This window comes from Phocoena sinus, chromosome 5 (assembly GCF_008692025.1).
Source record: "Phocoena sinus isolate mPhoSin1 chromosome 5, mPhoSin1.pri, whole genome shotgun sequence".
Lineage (NCBI taxonomy): Eukaryota > Metazoa > Chordata > Mammalia > Artiodactyla > Phocoenidae > Phocoena > Phocoena sinus.
In genome coordinates, this window is record NC_045767.1 from 89,394,501 (window position 1) to 89,415,127 (window position 20,627).

At 35.6% G+C, this 20,627-nt stretch overlaps 1 protein-coding gene across 4 annotated transcripts in view; it reads left to right on the forward strand.

The window, feature by feature from the left end:
* Positions 1-19,781, forward strand: part of SLC4A4 (solute carrier family 4 member 4) — a 357,043-nt gene extending 337,262 nt beyond the window's left edge. For 3 of the 4 annotated variants that reach the window (XM_032632939.1, XM_032632936.1, XM_032632938.1), the window contains 6 exons: positions 2,555-2,623; positions 4,989-5,162; positions 7,421-7,582; positions 11,215-11,311; positions 13,658-13,737; positions 14,444-14,570. In XM_032632939.1, coding sequence (XP_032488830.1) covers positions 2,555-2,623; positions 4,989-5,162; positions 7,421-7,582; positions 11,215-11,311; positions 13,658-13,701 — 546 coding nt within the window. In that variant the 3' untranslated portion in view covers positions 13,702-13,737; positions 14,444-14,570. Of the gene's footprint in view, positions 1-2,554; positions 2,624-4,988; positions 5,163-7,420; positions 7,583-11,214; positions 11,312-13,657; positions 13,738-14,443; positions 14,571-19,540 lie in introns of those variants that run through there. The other variant, XM_032632937.1, reaches the window with a different exon arrangement.
* Positions 19,782-20,627: the final 846 nt, after the last annotated feature.

Below are 20,627 nucleotides of genomic sequence, written 5' to 3' on the forward strand. Positions count from 1 at the left end.
GCCTCTTCCGTTGCAGAGCACGGGCTCTGGACATGCAGGCTCAATGGCCATGGCTCACGGGCCCAGCCGCTCCGTGGCATGTGGGATCTTCCCGGACCGGGGCACGAACCCGCGTCCCCTGCATCGGCAGGCGGACTCTCAACCACTGCGCCACCAGGGAAGCCCTACCCTGTGTTTTTTATATTTTAATTTCTCCTGTCTTGCTTTATAAAAATGTCTACCTACTATTACTATGTATATTATACTAGTTTAACTTAAAGTAGGATCCTACCTTTTTAAATCACAGTCTTCTTTTCCTTCCTTTGGGAAATTTCTATTGTGATGAATGATTCTATTGTGATGAATTTTTAAGGGTTGACCTCCTAACATGACTCATGAACCAAATCCAATAAAAGGTATCCTCTAACCCAGTAATTCTGTTAAATTTCATCAGAATTTCCAAACTGGAAGATTTTTATTGAGACACTACACTATCATAAAGAAAATGGTGAATTTCATAAGACATTTGTATCACTTTGAAATTGGCTAAAAATCAAATTAATAGCCTCCTTTATATGTACTATTTTCACCAAAGAATAATTTTTTTAAAACATTATCATATCTAAATCTGTTCTCCTACCCATTCCCCATTCTGAGTTAATGCTGCCTTCTGATTTTATTTTGTGGTTGGTTTGGCAAATAACCTGTCATCATCCGTTCAGAGAGAACAGACCTAGGCACCAAGGCACAAGTTGCCTTCACTCTGGCATTAGAACTACATTAGAGAAAATACTTAACTAAGCTTAGGTGAGGGGGTGGGCTAAGGTCCAGGATCATCTATGTGATTACTTTCTTTCAAGTCAGAAAAACACTCAAATTAAAAAATAACTACTGCAGGATTTCTAACTAGTTTCCCATGAACTCTATACTTCTTTTTTCCCCTTCCACCTTTCATTTCTTCCCAAGAAATTAGAAGTGAAATGATAAGAAATCTTCATATATTAAGGAAGAATAGAAGTGGCCTTGTCTATAGAAGATATTTTTAAAATTGAGAAATAAGTCAAAACTATGGAAGGGTCTTTTTGTTAGTTTCCTGTTGTATTTTTTTGGTAAATTTGTACGGAGGCATCATAGGGAATGGAAACACGCACATTCTTAAAGGAAATAAAGGCACATGTCCCAGCGTAAGTGGCTTGGATGTAATGTGTTCACCTCTTTGTGGTGACTGTTGGGTATTACAGCCCACATGGCTTCCCTGCCACTCACACTGTCCCTCCCACCACCTTCAGCATTCAATATCATTTATTTTTTTCTGAGCTCAAGATCAAATTAATTATGTTAAAATTGTTAGTCTTTTTTAGAAGAAGCATGCAATGTTTTATATAAAGAAGTATATTTATTCCATATACGTTTAACAATTTTTACAGCTAACCAATAACAATTAGAGGCAGTTGTGACCCGTTTTGGAATTTACTATTTCTCTAGTAGTAGCCAAACGATCTCAGATACAGAACTGTTTGAGGTGATCACAAGGAAAGGCTGATAGAAACTGTGCTTCAATTTCTTAATACATGTGATAGTTCTTTAAAAATTACTCTAAAGTTATACTGTTTTCTGGCTACAGTAGTCTCCTTTGTGCAGATTTGGTAAGATTGGACTTAATTGATTGTGATTTTAGTATTTGAGCTTTGAAAACTCCTGAACTTGAATTTCTTTTCAAAATCCAAGCTTGAGAACCCATTTTTTTTTATTGTTGTTCAGATAGAAGACTTCCCAGAAACAGAGTCATCCCTGATTTGCTTGGTTTCCACAGTACTAGAGACATTTCAAAGGTCTAGGAATAGACAAAACTTAGGAACATCATCTTGGAACTTCCCATTGTTAAAACACTTCACATGACTGTTCAAGACTCTTGCTAATTAATGCATGAAATGTATTAATTCCATTTTAAATATTAATTCCATTTTAAAAGATGTGTATTAATCCGTGTGTGTAATTAATTGCTTCCAGATGCTCCATGCTCCTTTCAAGCAGTGTTCTCATTAATTAGTCCTCTTAATATTCCTAAGAGGAAGAAAGGGGACAGTTGTTTGATGTTTACTTAATTGAAAGAGGCATTTATACACCGAGCTGATAGATCATTTGGTGAAAATTATTTAGAGAAAAGTCAACAGACTATTGGGAAAGAAATTTGGTCTCCGGAGTGGGGCAACCCTCTGCCTCTCTTTCTGCTTCACAGTCCATGCAAGCATTTAGTTCACACGGTCATTCCTTTCTTAAAAGAGACTTCTTTTCCCATTAAAAAGTTATTTTTAAGGTCATGCATTCTAATTGTTAAAAAAATGCAAACAAGAATCAAATGAAAATTGAGTCTCCTTCACCCTCCTTTGTTGCTTTCTGGTACAAAGAGTTTAGATGTTTATCAATGATGAGTTAAGCACACTGATCAGTGGTCACTGTATTATTAAGTCCTATCTTTTAGTCTCAGATTTAGCCTTTATTTAAACTATCGCTCTCTCTTACTGTTTTTATTATTATTGTTTTTTAACGTTTCTCCAATTTTCTTCCATCCTAGTTTATTCCCATGCCTGTACTCTATGGCGTCTTCCTGTATATGGGGGTAGCATCTCTTAATGGTGTGCAGGTAAGTTTTCCATAGCAATCTGAGCAGAGTCATATTTTTCTAGTAGTATTAAAAACAGGCCAATAATAGGTCATTGAAGAAAAGTGCTAATCCTTAACTGCTGAGTTTTTAAAATGCATTTATTTCCTACTTTCTCCACCATTCACCTGTGTTTCTGATTTAATTAGTAAAGTTAGCTTGTGTTAACAACTGTTATCATACATACCCATTCTCGAAATAAGCTGTTAGAAGCCATTTGGCTAGGAAAGTGAGAGAGCTATCTCTGACCTTCCTCACTTCCTTCCTTTGATGGAAATCTAACCTTTCAGTGTGCTCGAGATACTGTTTATCCATTTACCTTTACCTTATACTAAGAACAGGCTATTCTTATTTGATGTGCTTTTCGCATGGCTGAGATCATTGATCAAAAGTTTTGCACCAATAAAAGAATCAAGTCAATGTGGTTAATGTGCTACTTTTGTCAAAAACTTCAGCTGTCACATCGTGGATAAAACTGGCCCTCTTTTAAAAAAATCATTAGGGGAAACTTTGTAAGGGAGACTTTGTCTTTCAGTTGAGGTTTAATTTAATTGGCACCAGGAAACTGGAAGTACTGCTGCTGCTTTCTGGCACCTTGTTAACTGTAGCCTTATTTAGCACTTAGTGATGTTTTAATGGGAAAAAACTGCATGTTCTGTGAACATCATAAGAATTTATTTAAACCCCTTCGTAATAGTCCTTGCTTTTATTTATTGAATTTAGATTAATTTGATTTTAGAGTCAGATGGAGCTGGGCAACTGGCCAGACCCTCAAAAAGAGAAAAGTCTATTTTATTTTTCCTTGTTTAGGTCCATTGAGTAGAGTTCTTCACCATTTGGATATTTATTACAAAATACAAGATGGTTTTTCATAGATGGGACTAGACGAATGTGAATGTGGGTTTATTTGTGCCCGTGAAATTTTGGGGAAGTATAAATGTGTAAAAATATTTTTACCTGACGTTGTAAATATTCTTTATTACTTTAAATGGAAAAATATGAAACAAATATGGTCCCCAAATTAATAGTTCTTATTTTTGTTTGGCCTAAATAAGTCAGTCTAGATCAGAAGTTTGATTTTATGTGTTCTAGGTGTGTAATAGATGGTTGGAGCTTAGTACACGTTTATTAAGTTAAATAGAAGGGGAGAAAATCAGCAATTCCATAACAATGGGGGAAAAATCCCTTGCTGAAGGGACAGCTAGTGGATTTCTTAAATTCTGCCATGGTGTTGCCCTATCACCTTTTCTCTTTACTTTTCTCTTGACTCTTCTTCTTTAGACCTTTTTGGCAAGATCTGAGTTAGCAAAAAATTTTATTACTCCAGTCTTTATAAATGGGAATACTTCTACCAGTCAAAAATAGCTCTGGAGGAAGAAAGAAAACTCTTTAGATAGGAAATCACTTCAGAGAAGATTGTGATAGTCTATTTACTTTTACATTTTTCTCTTCCCTCCAGCAAGAAAGTAGAGATATTATTTCAGAGTTCTTATTACATAATTATTCAATTCAACAGCTATTTAGTGAGCATCTTACATCTGAAAGTTCCTATGATAGGTACTTAAGTATCATCCTTATCATCAGCATTGATGTAAACTCAGCGGTTATTCTTTGAAGCACAGCACCTGGCACATAGGTGCTCAGTAGTCATTTTAGTACCTGTTTATACATGACAGTGTAATAGCCTCTCTTAGATCAGGTATCTAGTTGTTGACGCTGTGAAACTCACTGCAATGTTCATGTGGCTTTTCTCTGAAAAGAAATGCTAATTCATTGCTAAATGTATTAGTTAAGTTATGCCATAGATAAATAATGTGGAATTTATGAAAATACCAATGCATTCCCATTTTCAAGTCAGATAGTTCCCTTATATCCTTGAAACATTATTGAAATATATATGACACGTAGCATCTCCTCTTCCTTTCAGATAAGACAGCTGCGGCACAGTTAGATACATGAGTTTGATGTCTCCCTTCAGCATATTATTACTAGAATAATAGGCACAAGATCTTCTCTCCTAAGATGCAGACAATACAAGTAGAATGTAGGAGATGAGCATCTTTATTTTATATTTGGCTTTGAAACTTTAGTCTTTGGTGGCCACTTTATCTCATATAGCTGCATAATATTCCTGCAAAGTAATAACATAAATTGGAAGACTCATACTGCGTCTTAACTGTGTTAGACTATATTTCTGCACTCCCTGGCCAGTGTCCTCTAACAAGGACATCGCTTGCCTAAATTGTAGAATATAAATCACTAGTGTTTAGTTAGACAGAAAGAGATGACTTGGTGCTGCAGCTCTTGAAGTAATGTACTTGTCCTCTCTTGCCCTTTCTTCTTCCAGTTCATGGATCGTCTGAAGCTGCTTCTGATGCCCCTGAAGCATCAGCCTGACTTTATCTACCTGCGCCATGTCCCCCTGCGCAGAGTCCACCTGTTCACTTTCCTGCAGGTGCTCTGTCTAGCCCTGCTCTGGATCCTCAAGTCAACTGTGGCTGCTATCATTTTTCCAGTCATGGTAGGGATTGTTTTAATTGAACCTACCCATGAGGTCACACCAATATCATGTGGTTATTGTAATATTGATGACACATGTGTCTTTTATGGAGGCTTCCAGTTTTTCTCTAGCTTTGACCTAATCAGTTTGATTGGTTGTAATTTAAGGTTGCCAGGTCTGTGGTTTATCTAGGCTTGACCTTGGAGTCAGACAGCTGAGTTCAGATACTGGCTCTGGTTCGTGCTGATCAGTGAACTTCCCTGAGCTCCCATCAACTCATCAGTAAAATGAGAGCGGCATCTTTGTTTTCATTCTGAGCATCAATAATGAATATAAAGTATATAGCACAATGCCTGACACATGGTAGACACAAGTGCACATAACGTTAGTTATTTTTAAAATACTGCTGTACATTGGAATTTGTCTAAATAACAGAGTACAGCACATTTCAGGCCAAATAATAGAGCACCAGTTTGGCAACTTATGAGAGATCATCCAGTGAATAGAAGAAATGGAGAGAGAAGCTTAATTTTTTGCAGTTCTTCTCCTTTGTATCCTGCTAAGTTTAAGGATAAGTCTGGGCTCTCTCTCCTTGCCATGTTACGATGAGAAAGTGAAACAACTAACATTCCACTCTGAATCACAAGTGAAAGAAGGGCAAAAGGAAACAATAACTTTGTATTTGGCTTCATCATTGAATTTGTGTGGGTGAAATAATGCTATGGTGGCTTATTTTTATTTATTTTTCTTTTTAATTAAGACTTTATTTTTTGAATAATCATTGAATTTTTACTGTAGCCTTACATTTGTTGCAAGAAAATGCACATGCATATGCTTGAAACAAGTCACAAAGCCAACCTCAGGTCTGGCTCTGTCTCCCCTGTAGCTTTGGAAATACAACTTTAATATACAAACCATATTTTTTTTTTACAAAAATTTTCTTACTCTTATCCAGAATTATTATTTTATTTTATGTATACTGGTTGATTGTAATTGTTTTTTCCTCCAGGAAAGCAGAAAAAAATGGTGTCAAATATTAACAGTATTTGTGGAATCAGATTTTTACTCTTGATGATCCCTTATGTTCTGCTTTTGAAAAAGAACTCTATTAACTTATTGGAAAACACACTGAGTATGAGAAAAGACTTCCATCTGCCTATTAATATAATCTACCCATGTATTAGTTTTGCTAAAGCCAGGAAAAACAAAGTTAGACCTGGATAAATTTGAAATATATCCAGTAAATCACTTATTGCTTGTGCTAAATAATAATAAAAAATATTTTACCTTTATAAAGTATTTTTCATCTTTCAGAGCTTTTATTTGATCATAAAAGAATCATGTAATATCAATAGGTTAGTTGTTATTAATTTCTCTAAGAGATGAAGAGGCTGGCATAGAGCATAATATGGATAAAGACAACTGTTCATTTGAGGCAGGGCCAGGACTTCTGAGTCCTACTGCATACTAATTTTACCGTTGAGCAAAGACATCTTTAACATACCTTCAAGAGCAATTCATAAAAGCAAAGATACAGAGTTCAAGAATACTGGGGTTAGAGTTAGAAAATTGGGACCCTTTGTATTCTTCCTTTATCTGGCTTTGTGATCTTGGATAACTTACTTATGTCACTAAGCTTTAGTTTCCTCTGCTGTTGGATAGATACTAACATCTACCTTTCAGGTTTGTTGTGGGAATAAATGAGAAAATATTGTCTAAGAGTTTAGCACAGCGTCTGACTCAAGATAAGTATTCAGTTAATGGTGGTGATTGAAGTTGCCCCAGCAGATTAAATAGTCTGTGCAAACTCAAATACCCTCATTATTAATACTTTGAAGATGTCTCAGTGTACTATGCGTTGTACAGATTTTCTTGACTTTCAAAAACCTGTGTAATGTTTTAATTTTGAATAATTAGAAATCATACACAGGCTGTTTTTTCCCTTGAAACTTCCAGTTATTTTATTAAAAATCTGACATGGAAGAAAATGGTTTAAAAAATAATCTTTTCATATGGAAATTCCAAATGAAGGGATCATACAGTACAGTGAGCAAAATACAAAATACAGTGAGTTAAAGTAAGACTTCTATGAACCAACTTTCTCCATAAAGCAGATGTTAATGGTCTACATAATGTAAGTCCATACAAGCAAGATGAGTTCTGTCATACTCTAGACTTGTACAAAATAGGTTTCTACTGACTTTGCTAGGGCAGTATTAATACTCACTCTGACTTCTCTGACATGGGTTCTTTCCTACTTTTTATATTTATTCTTCCAGATCTTGGCACTTGTAGCTGTCAGAAAAGGCATGGACTACCTCTTCTCCCAGCACGACCTCAGCTTCCTCGATGATGTCATTCCAGAAAAGGATAAGAAAAAGAAGGAGGATGAGAAGAAAAAGAAAAAGAAGAAGGGAAGTCTGGACAGTGACAATGATGATGTAAGGAGCTTTCTAAAATTCCGAAGTAAAATTCCAAAGTTAGTTAAACAAATGTGAAAATGGTATTTTTTTAACCCTTGTGTGTGATGTATGACTGAATTTCAAGGATGTTTACCTGGTCATGCTACTTGTCACTTTTCACCTTCCTTTGCCCTTTATTTTGTCTCTTTATTTTTTTTTAAGTATTTTCTGAAGTCTTTCTGTAACTGTGAATACACTGATAATGATATAATGACTTCTAAAAAAACAAAGCCCACCATATATAAAAAACTTCAATCTCTGATCTCATACATAAAAAGGAAGCTTGTTTCATAATGCTATAAAATGTATTGGGTTTATTATTGATAATCCAGGATTTAAATTTGAGATAATAACTCAGTTTTACATAATTTTAAGCCTAATGTGGGCAAATGCTGGTGATCTCACCTCCTGTGATCTGTGTATCTATTTGAGTGGGCTCTCAACCAAAGTTCTCTGCTGTTGTACTTATCCTTGCATTGGGATTTGACATGATTTGAGATCACTTCTCTGTAACCTTTCAATAAAAAGGAACGGAAATTGGAATTTGGGGTCTTTCTACATAATTGTAGCAGTCAGTGTCATAATTTAGGTGATCCTCTTGCAATCACATAACTAAGTTGAGAAATAAAATGTCCACTTTTTAGGAAGCCATTTCACAGAAATCTTGGTGTTTCAGTAGGGGTCTGTGATCAGTGCTAAGAGAAAATCTGGGATTTGCTTTTCTTTAACACACACACACACACACACACACACACACACACACACACACACACCCCAATAGCTTATCTCAGTAGCCTTTTGAAAGGACAGCCAAAATGACACCTTCTATATGAAGATTTGTAGGTTTGTTCTAGATTTTACACAGTGCAGTATCCCCATTCTAGTGGAATCCCCAGTATCTCATTCTAACATGAGAGTCTAGTTAATTTTTGGTGTCTGCTGTGTACTTGATCATTTTGATGGATCAGGCATACTTTGTTCTTAATTGCTAAAGCAGCTCTTTATAGTATATTTTTGTTCCTATTTTACAGACGGGGAAATTTAGACTGAGAAATGTTAAGTCATTTTTCTAAGTGTACACATATTGGCAAAGGCAAAACTCTCATCCAGGCCTGTCTGGTTATTTTCGATTGGTCAGGCTGTCTGATTGAATTATTTTTGGAGAACTTGGAAACAGTACAGTGAAGGAAGGCAACAGACAAAATTGGATTTCAGATAAATTGATCCAATAAGAAAAGGCTAAATATATGAGGCACATTTAGCTAAAGAGAAAAAGAGTCTGAGGGAGCTTTTGTGACTGTCACCATCCATCTTCAATGAGAACATGTATATAGATTTTCTGTTTCCAATGATGACAGAAAAAGAGAGAATGTGCTTAAACTGCAGAACAGATTAAGATGCAGTATTAAAAAGAACGATGCGTTTACACATTGAATAGAAATCAAAATTTGAAATAAATTTCTAGGCTACTCTAAACCAAAAAAAAAAAAAAACCTGCCTGAAATACTGAGATAATTAAAGCAGTTTTTGTTTTTTTTTTTTGTTTTTTTTTTTTTTGCGGTACGTGGGCCTCTCACTGTTGTGGCCTCTCCCGTTGCGGAGCACAGGCTCCGGATGCGCAGGCTCAGCGGCCATGGCTCACGGGCCCAGCCGCTCCGCGGCACGTGGGATCTTCCCGGACCAGGGCATGAACCCGTGTCCCCTGCATTGGCAGGCGGACTCTCAACCACTGCGCCACCAGGGAAGCCCAAAGCAGTATTTCATCTTGAATTTTCAAAACAAGTACCTCAGTTTATGTACATGGACATCAAACTTAAAATTCATTATACATTACAAATGTATGAAATAATATTATAGAATCCTCTTCTCTAATGGCTTTTAAGAAAAAAATAGTAATAAAATATCCACTTTTAAGAAGGTTTTAAATTTAGTGCTCTCTAGTGTCAGAAGTTGGATCAAATGAGCTCCTGAGAAGGTCTTCTAAGTCTTAGATTTGATTTTCAACAAATCATATTTTATTTAAATAATGCTATTCTTATATTATTAATAATATTTATCATTTTGAATCCATATCTCCAACAGATTTCTTGAAGGTAATGTGTGATACCTGTTTTTTTCTTTTCCTCTTTCTCTTCTTCCCCCAACCCCACCAAAACAAACAAACAAACAAGCTTATATATTTATCCTAGACAGTGAATCCAGCCAGAGTGTATCTGTGTAATACGTTCTGTGTGTTGAGGCCATTATTTGGGGTTCTCCATTTGAAATGTAGCTGTTGTGATGTTCACCTGGTCATTGTGTGGTGTGGGAATCCATGGATGTAGGGAGCCACACAAGGGCATGGGAGTTCCAACTCTAATATATGTGAGCAGAATTAGTGAAAAATATGGCTTGCCAATATTTTGAGCTGCTCAGTCATTTTTGAACCCGCCCAGTAGGCTATGATTAAGGGTTGGCTGCCAACCTGTTCATCTATAAATGCTATTATTGGGGGAAACTTTGAAATACTGTAATAAAACTTGTCCTTGACATTCTTACAAAGGTAGGGGCACATGGCATCTTCATTTTTTTTCAAGTGAAGTGCAATATTTTAATCTTTGAAAAGAATATTGTGGCTCATTACCCTCTTTAGATTCATCGTAAAGAAATTTTCAATGTGCGTAGTAGCTTTATGTTAAGATTCACTTTTTTCTTACTTCCTTTCACCCCTAGTTCCTATTTTTTCCCTTTCAGCTAAAGGTCATCATCTCCTTGGTACTTTCAGTTAAGAGATGAATTCCATCTTTTGAGTCTAGGCATAGACATAGATTCAATATAATGAATTCTAAAAACAGTAAAGTGATAATCCTGTGGAAATACGTTACAGTTTTGGCTTAGGCGGTCTCTAATTTAAGAAGCTTCATGATTAGCTGCCTGGTTTTATCATTTTATTTTGGCTATGATTCTTCTCTGCCTACCTGGCCATCATAGGCACCTTCCTTTTGACATGTTTTGCTAAGTTTCCAAATATATTTGATGTGAGCAAATTGAGATGAGCCTTAAACTACAAAATAGTTCTGATGGAATATTAGAGTAAGGGAGATGGTTTATTTTCAAGTCTATGTAAATGACCCCTTGTGAGTGGATATTAGAAAAAGTCTTCTTACCTGTCTTGGAAGGAAAGATAAGTCATCATATTCCTGGAGGTGGAATCAGAAAGCATAAATGAAACAAAAATTTCAAGACCATATTATAGTTTAGGAAGTCTCCTAAATTACGGTCTTTCACGTTTGAGATTATTTCCTTCACACACACACACAACTAACCCATAAATATTTGATTGCAAATCCAGCTTATGGAAAGCTTTACAATTGTTTAATTTGTAGTGATCTCAATTTGGTGTGGTTCTAGTTTTAATTGACTTAATCTCCTTAACTCAGAAGAGAAGAAAACAAATGTGAGGGGAAGATGCCATAAAATTTGAAAAGTCAGCAAAGGAGAAGCGATTATATCTAAGGCTGTTCTCCTTAGTACAATGTAAATGACAATATGGTAGGTTTAATCAGTACTGGGAGGTAGGGAGGTCTGTATAGTAAACGCTTTCTAAAAACTGTTATAAATTTCTTTCACAGTCTGACTGCCCATACTCAGAAAAAGTTCCAAGTATTAAAATTCCAATGGACATCATGGAACAGCAACCTTTCCTAAGTGATAGCAAACCTTCCGACAGTGAGTAGAACTAACCTCTTGCATGCCAGCTTGAATATGATTTGCACTTACAGAGAAAAAACTTTAGGACTGTCATCTTCATTAACTTTTCCTCTGTTTTCTTTCTTTTTTTTTTTCTATGTGAAGATTTACATTGATTATTATGAAACTTCGTTTTTACATTCCTTGACCTTCACTCCTTACCTTTTCCTTTTATCCATAACCATTTAAGTTTTTATTTGGTCATCTTTTCTCTGATCCAAGTTATCGCCGTTTCCTTTGAATTGCTAAATTCATAACCATGTTTTTAATTGATTTCCCTTTTTTCTGCTGGTATGTAGAATGGCAGCTTCTAGTACTACATCACTGTCTGTTACTGTTTGTCTTCCTTAGGCTTCCACCAATGACCAAATCAGCTCAAAAGAGAAATTGCATAATGGGTCTCTCAAAGATCAATGAATCAATTGTTAATACTGAGAATTTGGAATAATTGTTATTTTCAATTAAATTGGCAATCATAAAATATTAACAACCACTCTTTGGGTATAGCTTATAAGATATTTGCATTTTCTTCCTAATTTCTTCATTCCCTTTCTGCTGTTTCAAAATTATCTTTGTAACTGCGCTGGTCTTTCTGGGGTAGTAGCCTGGTGGCTAAAGTATAATGGTTTTTGACCTGTCATCTTTGCTTTTGTAATTGAGTTAACAGGCCATTTGAAAAGGGTAAAAACCTCTGTGGTAACATTAGTGAATATCTCAAGCTTTACCAATAGCAAGCAGCGAGTGCCTCCAGACTACTTTACTTTGAGTTCTTATTTGAAGAAAACATTCTTTTAGATCCACATGCACTTCAAAGTATACTGATTCGTTACAGGAAAAGACAGTTGAAGTACTTTTATTTCTGTTTGATAGTGCTACTTCAACTTCAATAAGAAGTTACCAAGAAAAGTTTGAAATGAATGACTATTTCTGAAAAAATGGGTATTTTAGTTATCTATTGGTGTGTAACAAGTTACCGCAAAACTCAGCAGCTTAAAACAACAAACCTGTATCTCCTCCCACAGTTCCTGATGTTCAGGAATTTAGGAGCTGCTGATTTGGGTTGATTCTGGCTCAAGGGCTCTCGTGAGATTGCAGTCAAGCTCTTAGCTGGAGCTGAGTCTGAAAGACTGACTGAAACTGGGGATCTGCTTCCCAGCTCAAGCACAAGGCAGTTGGCAGGAGATTTTAGTTCCTTGGCTCATGGGCATCTGTTAGGGCTGCCCATGACATGGCTGCTAGTGATAACAGAGAAGAAACCAAGACAGAAACTGCAGTCTTTTATAATCAGATCTCAGGAGTCATATACCATCTCCTCTGCCATATTCTATTGGTCACACAAACCAACCCTGGTACAGTGTGAGGAGAAATTATATAAGGACATGAATACCAGAAGGCAGGGTGCATTGGGGGCCATCTTGGAGGCTGGTTTAAAGAAAAGAGAATTAAGGCAATCTCACCTTTGGTGTCCAGTCTGTAGCCTGTAACTTGTGATGAGGCTACTTTCTTCTCAATCCTATCAACAGGCTTTAGTTGAATATTTTCTTTGTAAGTTCAAGCTCCCCAAACCATTGTCTGGTTTCATTTTTCATTTCTAGAGCATTAAATAGCAAAAAGAGACTACGAAAGGATGTCTTCTGTTGGCATCATAACCTAGCACAGCTCTTCTAAGTACAATTTAAAGGCTGCTTAAAAAAAAAATCATCAGCTAGAATTTGAGGCTCCTGGAAAAAGTCTGTGGCAAGTTGGTTATTTAGTGCTAGTTGTTCTTCATTTTCTCAAAAACGCTTTAAAAGGATACATTGAAAGTAGTGGATATGATATTAGAAATTTACTTAAGCAGAATACCGATGATCATTCTAAAATCTTTTCCAGTATCATATTAATCCATGAAAGAACAAAATTGCTAGTAGAGTTGCAGTATAAGTAAGTTTCTCAAAATCTTCTTTTTTTTACCTGCATGCATAAGAGCAGGACAAAATTATGAATGCTAAAGATGGCAGGAAATCCAAGGACAAGGCTTAGACATTAAGTAGGCGCTATCACCCTCTAGAAATGATTTACCCTGCCCCCTCGCTGCAAAGAACAACATTGGCCCATTCTAGAAAACCTAGAATAAAAGAGACTGAGTGATTTTGACTTCATCACACTACTTAGATTCTTAGCTTGGTACTGTGTTTATTGAAATCATCTAAACTTGTCTTTCTTACTCTTTCCAGTTGTGAAAGATGCATCCATTTTTGTGAAGATTGAAAAATTTTTCATTCTAATGTTATACTTTACCAATGACTATTATTTATGATTTGAAAAATTTTTTTTCTTTTTTAGGGGAAAAATCACCAACATTCCTTGAACGCCACACATCATGCTGATAAAATTCCTTTCCTTCAGTCACTCAGTATACCAAGGTAAAGGACAGCCCAGTATTTTATGTTATTCTGTGGGATGACCGCCCCACAGAAATAGAACCAATGGCGGGTTATCGGCAGAACACCCCGTTCTCCGTCCTCTACAATTTCTCTTAAATAAATTATCTAGTCACCAGACCTCATCCCAGCTTTTACTTGTAGAAAACATTCTAAGAGACCTACTCGACTGACTCTTAGAAATAATGGAATCTTTCAGTATCATTAAGGTAAAGCCCAGGATCAGTGTTAGCTCTTGTCATATCAGCATCATCTCTGTTTTAAGGGTAGCTGGCATTTCCTGGTGCCTCTTCTCCAATAGTTTTCTTCCCTCTTAACACAACTCTAGAGATTTCAGATCCTCCTTGATTTTCAAAATCGTGAAATCTCTGAATATTTTCTTCATGTCAGTCTTTTTGTCCTTCAACTTCTGACAGTGTCACCCACCTGGAAGTCCTCTTCCTTGATTGTTTTTTTTTCTAACCTAGGTGTGAGAGCTTATGAAATTTTTACTTGAATTTCTTAACTCTATTTGGTAACTTCATCCCATTTAAAAAATGTTTGTTTTTAATACAGAAAGAGGAAGTAAGTATTTAAAGAGAACAAAGAAGAACCCATTTGACTTCTGTACAATGCATAAACATTTGACAGACGGTAAAGGAATTCTGAGTTACTTACTTTTTTTTTTTTCTTTTTTCTTTTTCTCTAGTCCTTCTAGAACTCCAGTAAAAGTTGTGCCTCAAATTAGAATAGAACTTGAGCCTGAAGACAATGATTATTTCTGGAGGAGCAAGGGAACAGAAACTATATTGTAACCTGTTTGTCTTTCTTACAACTGACAGTTTTTGTTGTTTATGTTCTTGTTTTTTGTCTAATTGTTTATTTTTTAATTTTTGTTTTGTTTTGGTCACTGGCCAAACAATACAGTGCTCTCTCTGCTTCTCTCTTGCATAGGTAAAATCAAGACAGTAGTGCACCGTTCCTTAAAAACAACATCTGAAGAATCCCCTATTTGTTCTTATACTTTCAAATGTGTCCTCTGACAGCCAAATTCCTCTGTCACTCAAGACACACACAGACCCTGTCCTTTTCCTTTATTAAGCAGAGGGCAAAAGTATTAAGGATTTTATAACACCTTTTATTAAAATATTGAAGGAACTTCCCCCTTGAGCTTTGGAGCTGTGCTTACTGGCTTGTCCCTCTGTCTGGTTGAACAAACCTTGACTTCCAGACAGTCCCTTCTCGCTTATAGCACTCTCCAGGACTGGAAAAAGTGCTGCTATTCTAACTTGCTCTTGCTTATAAACACTAATCTCTTAAGAGTTATCAAAAGAAGAAAAACTAAAGGTACTTTACTCCCACTAGAGAAACTATTGCCATCATTGTAGCAAATGCTGGAATGTCCGTTTTTTCCTATGCAACTTTTTTTAACCCTTTAATGAACTTATCTGTTGAGTACATTGAAGACTATTTTTCTTCCTAGATTTTGTTGTTTAAATTATGGGGCCTAACCTGCAACTTATTTTTTGTCAATTTTTTAAACTTTTTTTTAATTACTGTAAAGAAAATGAATTTTTTCCTGCAGCAGGAAACATAGTTTTGAGTAGTTCTACCTCTTATTTGTAGCTGCCAGGCTTTCTGTAAAAATTGTATTGTATATAATGTGATTTTTACATAAACATACACACACACACATACACAGATACACCACCTCTAGGGTATGCCAGAGGGCTAGATCGGATTAAAAACACCATGTTTCTAAGCATCCATTTTTCCCTTTCTTTAAGAGAAATTTAACTGTTCTATGAAGGAGATTGGGGGAGGAGGGAGACGCTCCTTTGTAATGGGAATAACTGATGTTTTGATAATAGTAGTATCCGGGCAAAGATGCTGATTGTATTACCATTTTGATGTCCTATGCAGTATTGTTAGACATTTTTTTCATTTTGAAAACATTTGTGTGTTTGTGTATGTACTCTGTGTGTGGCTGGTACACATATGTGCAAAGGTAGAAAGAGACAGAGTGATGGTAGGTGAAGGGCAAAGTTATCTAGCCTCTCATGTCAGTTTTTGTAAAACCCAAACCACATATGAAAAATCCACCAGAGGTCCAGGAGACTTACTGTTATGCAGATGAGGGTAAATATACTTTATTACCCAGACAGCAGTCACCATCACTGATACAATAGCCCTTATTTACAATACAAAATGCATAGGACTGTGATAGACCATTTTTACATTTATAAAGTGTCTATGAGAATGCAGTTGGATCGCAGAGGTATATATATATATATATATATATATATACATTTTAACAATACACTTGTCTTTAAGATTGAAAGGCAATTATTCTTTGTGATTGAGGCATATAGAATATACATGTCTATATACGTGTGTGTATGTGTATTTCAAAGTACCATATTGAAAGTTAGAAAAAAGAAAATTAGATCTTTAACCAAATTTAGCATGTTATCTAAATGTAGTGTTTTAATAGGCTGCATTATGTATTATGAATCTGCATTAAAAACAGCGTTTTAAATGTTGAATCCATCATTTTGGATTCCTATAACTATATTTGTGATATATGCTGACTACGGTCGTTGGAGGAGTACTAGAAGCAGAACGAAACCACTTATTTTGGTTTCATAATATGCACATATTGACTCCCACTCATTCTTATATTAATTAAATTACAATTCTGTCCTGTTGAAATTTTGATTATAAAAATTGTATTGTTCTAAATTAACTGTTACTTTTATATCTGATAATCTTAAAACTTCAAATTTTATACAAATTAGACACAAATGACCTACAATTTTTTTCATTAAAATGAAGGTGGCAAAGTGAATGTTATTTGTTAAAACCTCACATGCCAAATTTTGGCATCATGTTTGTATTTAGAGCCATCCTTAAAATGATTACTCTGTATTATCTAGTTTTCCATTACCTTAATATAAAACTATATGAAGTTTTTCTCTTTGTTTCTCCTGAGCATCAATAAAATGTTTAAAAGCCATGCATATTAAATTTAGCCTAACCTAGGATCTTGTTAAATTAAAGACACTTTTGTTCACTTTTATAAAAGCTCTAAATAGAATAATTTATTTTTCTGATCATGAATCAAGTATTTGAGGATTCATGCCCCTCTCTTTCCCTTTCAAAGAACTCCTGAAGCAACTTAACTCAGTATTTCAGCCTTTGAGTATATCTAAAAGCTACCTGCACCTTCATTTATGATCCATATTCTGTGACAGAAGGTCAATACTCATGATATGAATGCGGAGTGGCACTTTGTTAGTATCAAACCTTTTCAATATTTTGGAACCCAGAGAAGTATTTTAAAAATCATTTACTTTCAGAGGAACACAGATAGTTACCAAACAAACAAACAAACCCTGAGGTCCACACAGAGCCACCGAATTATCTGTATTTTAACTGAATTTACACACTATAAAGAACTAACCAGATTTTTGGTGGTTTTGTTTCTCTGTAAACTGGACACACCAAATACAACAGTAAATTTTTTACCAAGTGTCTCTTCCTGATGTAAATACAAAGAGAAGAGATTCAAGTTGTTAGAAGTAAAGCAGTAAGTGTAGTTGTTAACTAGAAGTCCTGTGGTAGTACAGACTTAACCATTGGAAGGAAAGCATCACCAGGCCAAGAGTCTGCTTTATCAGAGCAGAAAGGCCCATGGTTTTGCATTTGAAAGAAAATCTTTTGGAGACACTGTTTTCCTTGAACAACGTCACTCTACTATGTAAAACAGTGACCAACTTGGAATCCTAATCATTTTGTGTTCCATACTGGGAACTGGAATCATTTTGTGGTCCAGGCAGGCAGTGGAGTGGGGTTGGGGGATGGAGGAAGTCAGAGACATAGGGAAACAAACCTTTAATAGTCAGCCGCCCACCACCTCAAAGAAAGGGGGAAAGAGAAACAATTGTCTGCCGCCAGAAATTCAGTTGGTATGTATTTTTATGCACATGCAACCAACACACACAGAGTAAATCTTTTATCAGCTATATATTGGTGTTTAATACAGAGAACGATTGTCTTCCAAGTTTTTGCTTCTTTTTTTTAAACTGTGTTAAGTACTTGAAATGTATTGACTGCTGACTATCTTTAAAAAACAAAAACAAAACGATTTGAGTTGTATTACAGAGGTTGACATTGTTCAGGGGATGGGACAAAGCTTTCTTCAACCCTTTTCATACCACTTAATGATTTTGGTGCAGGAACTTGAGATTTTCTTATTTATTCCATGAGATTTCACATCCCCTCTTCACAGCATGAGCATGAAGCCCAGTGGCACCAAGTGGCTGAATACAGTCAAATGATATTTTGCTTGGGCCTTGGGAGCTTTTAGATGATGATTTCATCAAGCTTCATTGCAGCCTGAAATAAAAAAGCTTTGTGGTATATGCTAACCAGTCAAGTTGCGTTTTGACCAGGAATTTGGATATGTTCTGTTTTTTGGCTCATTTCTTTGTGCTCTATGGGTACATACAAAAATCCTGAATTCTGTTTCTTAGGCAGATATTGCAACTCAGGGCTAAAGTCATCCAGTGAAATTTTTAGAGCCATAAGTAACTTTGTCCCAGTCCTACAATGTGAAGAGAATGAATAGTTGCCTCTTTTTAGCCATTTTTATGGCTGGTACATATCTGTACACATTACTTTTCAGAATCAATACGCACTTTCAGATACTCTTATTTTTATTCTCTTAAGTCTTTATTAACTTTGGAGAAGTGATGCATCTTTTTATTTTAAGTGAAGTAGATCAACATGGTGGAACAAAATGATAAAGTACAGAACATTTCAATATATTACTAATAATTTTTTTCCAATATAAAACCTAAAATTCCTATAACATTATAGTATTTTACAGTTTTATGAAGCTTTCTATTGTGACTTTTATGGAATTAAGAGATGAAGAAGATGAGATATTTTAGCATTTATATTTTTCAAAATTAAATGTATACTTAAAATAAAGTAACTTTATGCATTTATGAGTGTCAAGTGCTTCTGTTCAACTCTTCAAATAATTATTAAGCGCCTGTTATTTTACGTTTTTGGGTGCTGGTGGGAATACAAATATAAGTCCAAGTCCCTACCTCTGATTGCTTTTCATCACGCTAGGCAGGAGGATAAAATAGATGTTCAAATTATGTAAAATAAGAAATTGTAAGAATAGCTATTCAAGTCTTAACGAAGTACTATCATGCAAGGGTTCAAAGCAAGAAAAAGTATGTCCACTAAGATCAACGAAATGGTTTACTGAGAAGATGGTATTGTTATTCTTCTTTTATAAAGTTAGTGAAATAGAAAATGCCATTTTTCTTGACTCTTTATATGATACTGATGTAGTTCATCAATTATCAAAGCAATAGAACTAAATATAAGCACTTATTAAAAATTACTCAAATTACAATCCTGGAATGGTGCTCCACAAAAGATACATAATGCAGACTCCCCAGGGTTCCACGTAATATTTACAACCCTCTAGGAAATTTCAGTTCAGTCTTAATTTATAATCAGAGAATGCTGGTGGGGTGGAGGGGGGAGGGTCGGGGGAGCAAATAGGAGGGAGGAAAAAGAACCATTGGTAAGCAGTAAATAGCATCTGCGTGTGGATAACTACCAAATCTGCGCTTTCAGCCCAGATTGCTCTCCTGAGCTTCTCACTTATATACGCAACTGATTTTGGAATATTTGTCTTTAAATAACACGTGTTAACATACCCCAATTGAACCATCCACCTATTTCACCAGAACTTACTCTTTCTTGTTCTCTGTGTCAACAGGTGGTGCCATCAGCCAGATAGCTGCTCAAGCCAGAGGCCTAAATGTCATCTGTAATTCCTGCCTCTTCCTCATTTCATTCATTCAGTGAATCACTATTTCTGTTTTATCTCCTTAGTAGATCTAAATAATTAACTTTTTATAAATATCTTCATGGCCACTACATTAGTTTAGACTCCATCATCTGTTACTTGGATTAGTGAACTAGCCTCCCACTGGTGCCTCTTCCTCTAGGTTTGCCTGTTGGAAATATATACTCCCTGTCTTGCTTCCAGGATCATTTTATTTTAATGTAAAACTGCCGTTTGTGCGTATTAGTGAACTAAGACTTCTCCTCTCTAAAATGCCATTAAAGTGATTGTAAAGGAATAAAAATATATATATATGGAAGGTAGCACAGGTAGAAACTCCCACAAAATTCTAATGACGAAAGGTAAATGCAAGTTTGGATGCTGAAGCAGAGCGTAGGAAGCTGCAGCCTAGAACACGTGTGAAGCAGCCTGCACTAAGGTCATAGATGGACAGCCAGGAGAATCTCAGCAAGGCTCAGACTCAGATGTTGCAGGTAGGACCAAGGATGGGAATGGGAAGTGGAGGGCTGAGAATGGATATTAACAGGTTGTGTGTGTGTGTGTGTGTATATATATATATATATATATATATATATATATATATATACATCCCCTTTCCCGCCTCTGCTTGCTAATAAGCCTAATACCAAGCTCTTATCTTTAAGTTGAAAAAAAAATCAGAGGGTTTTTCTCTAAGATAACAGAACAAATTGCCTTGGGAAAAATTGGGAGCTCCTGTTAAAAAACTCTCCTCATCTGACATTAATGAATAATTATCTTTCTGTACACTCAGGCAAGGCCTGAGAGTCAACAAGACTCACCCACAGACATAAAGCACCCTGTAGATATGTGTAGACAATAAGAATCACAATATGTTTGAAGAAATCCTTTAAGCGTTACTGAGAAAGACTGAGATTAGTAGAAAAGATCAAGCCTATGAAAACAAGCATTTCAAAGACTGGGAGATAACTTGAGAAAAATCATTGTAATTTGTTTTACATTTGAGAAAACACCTGTA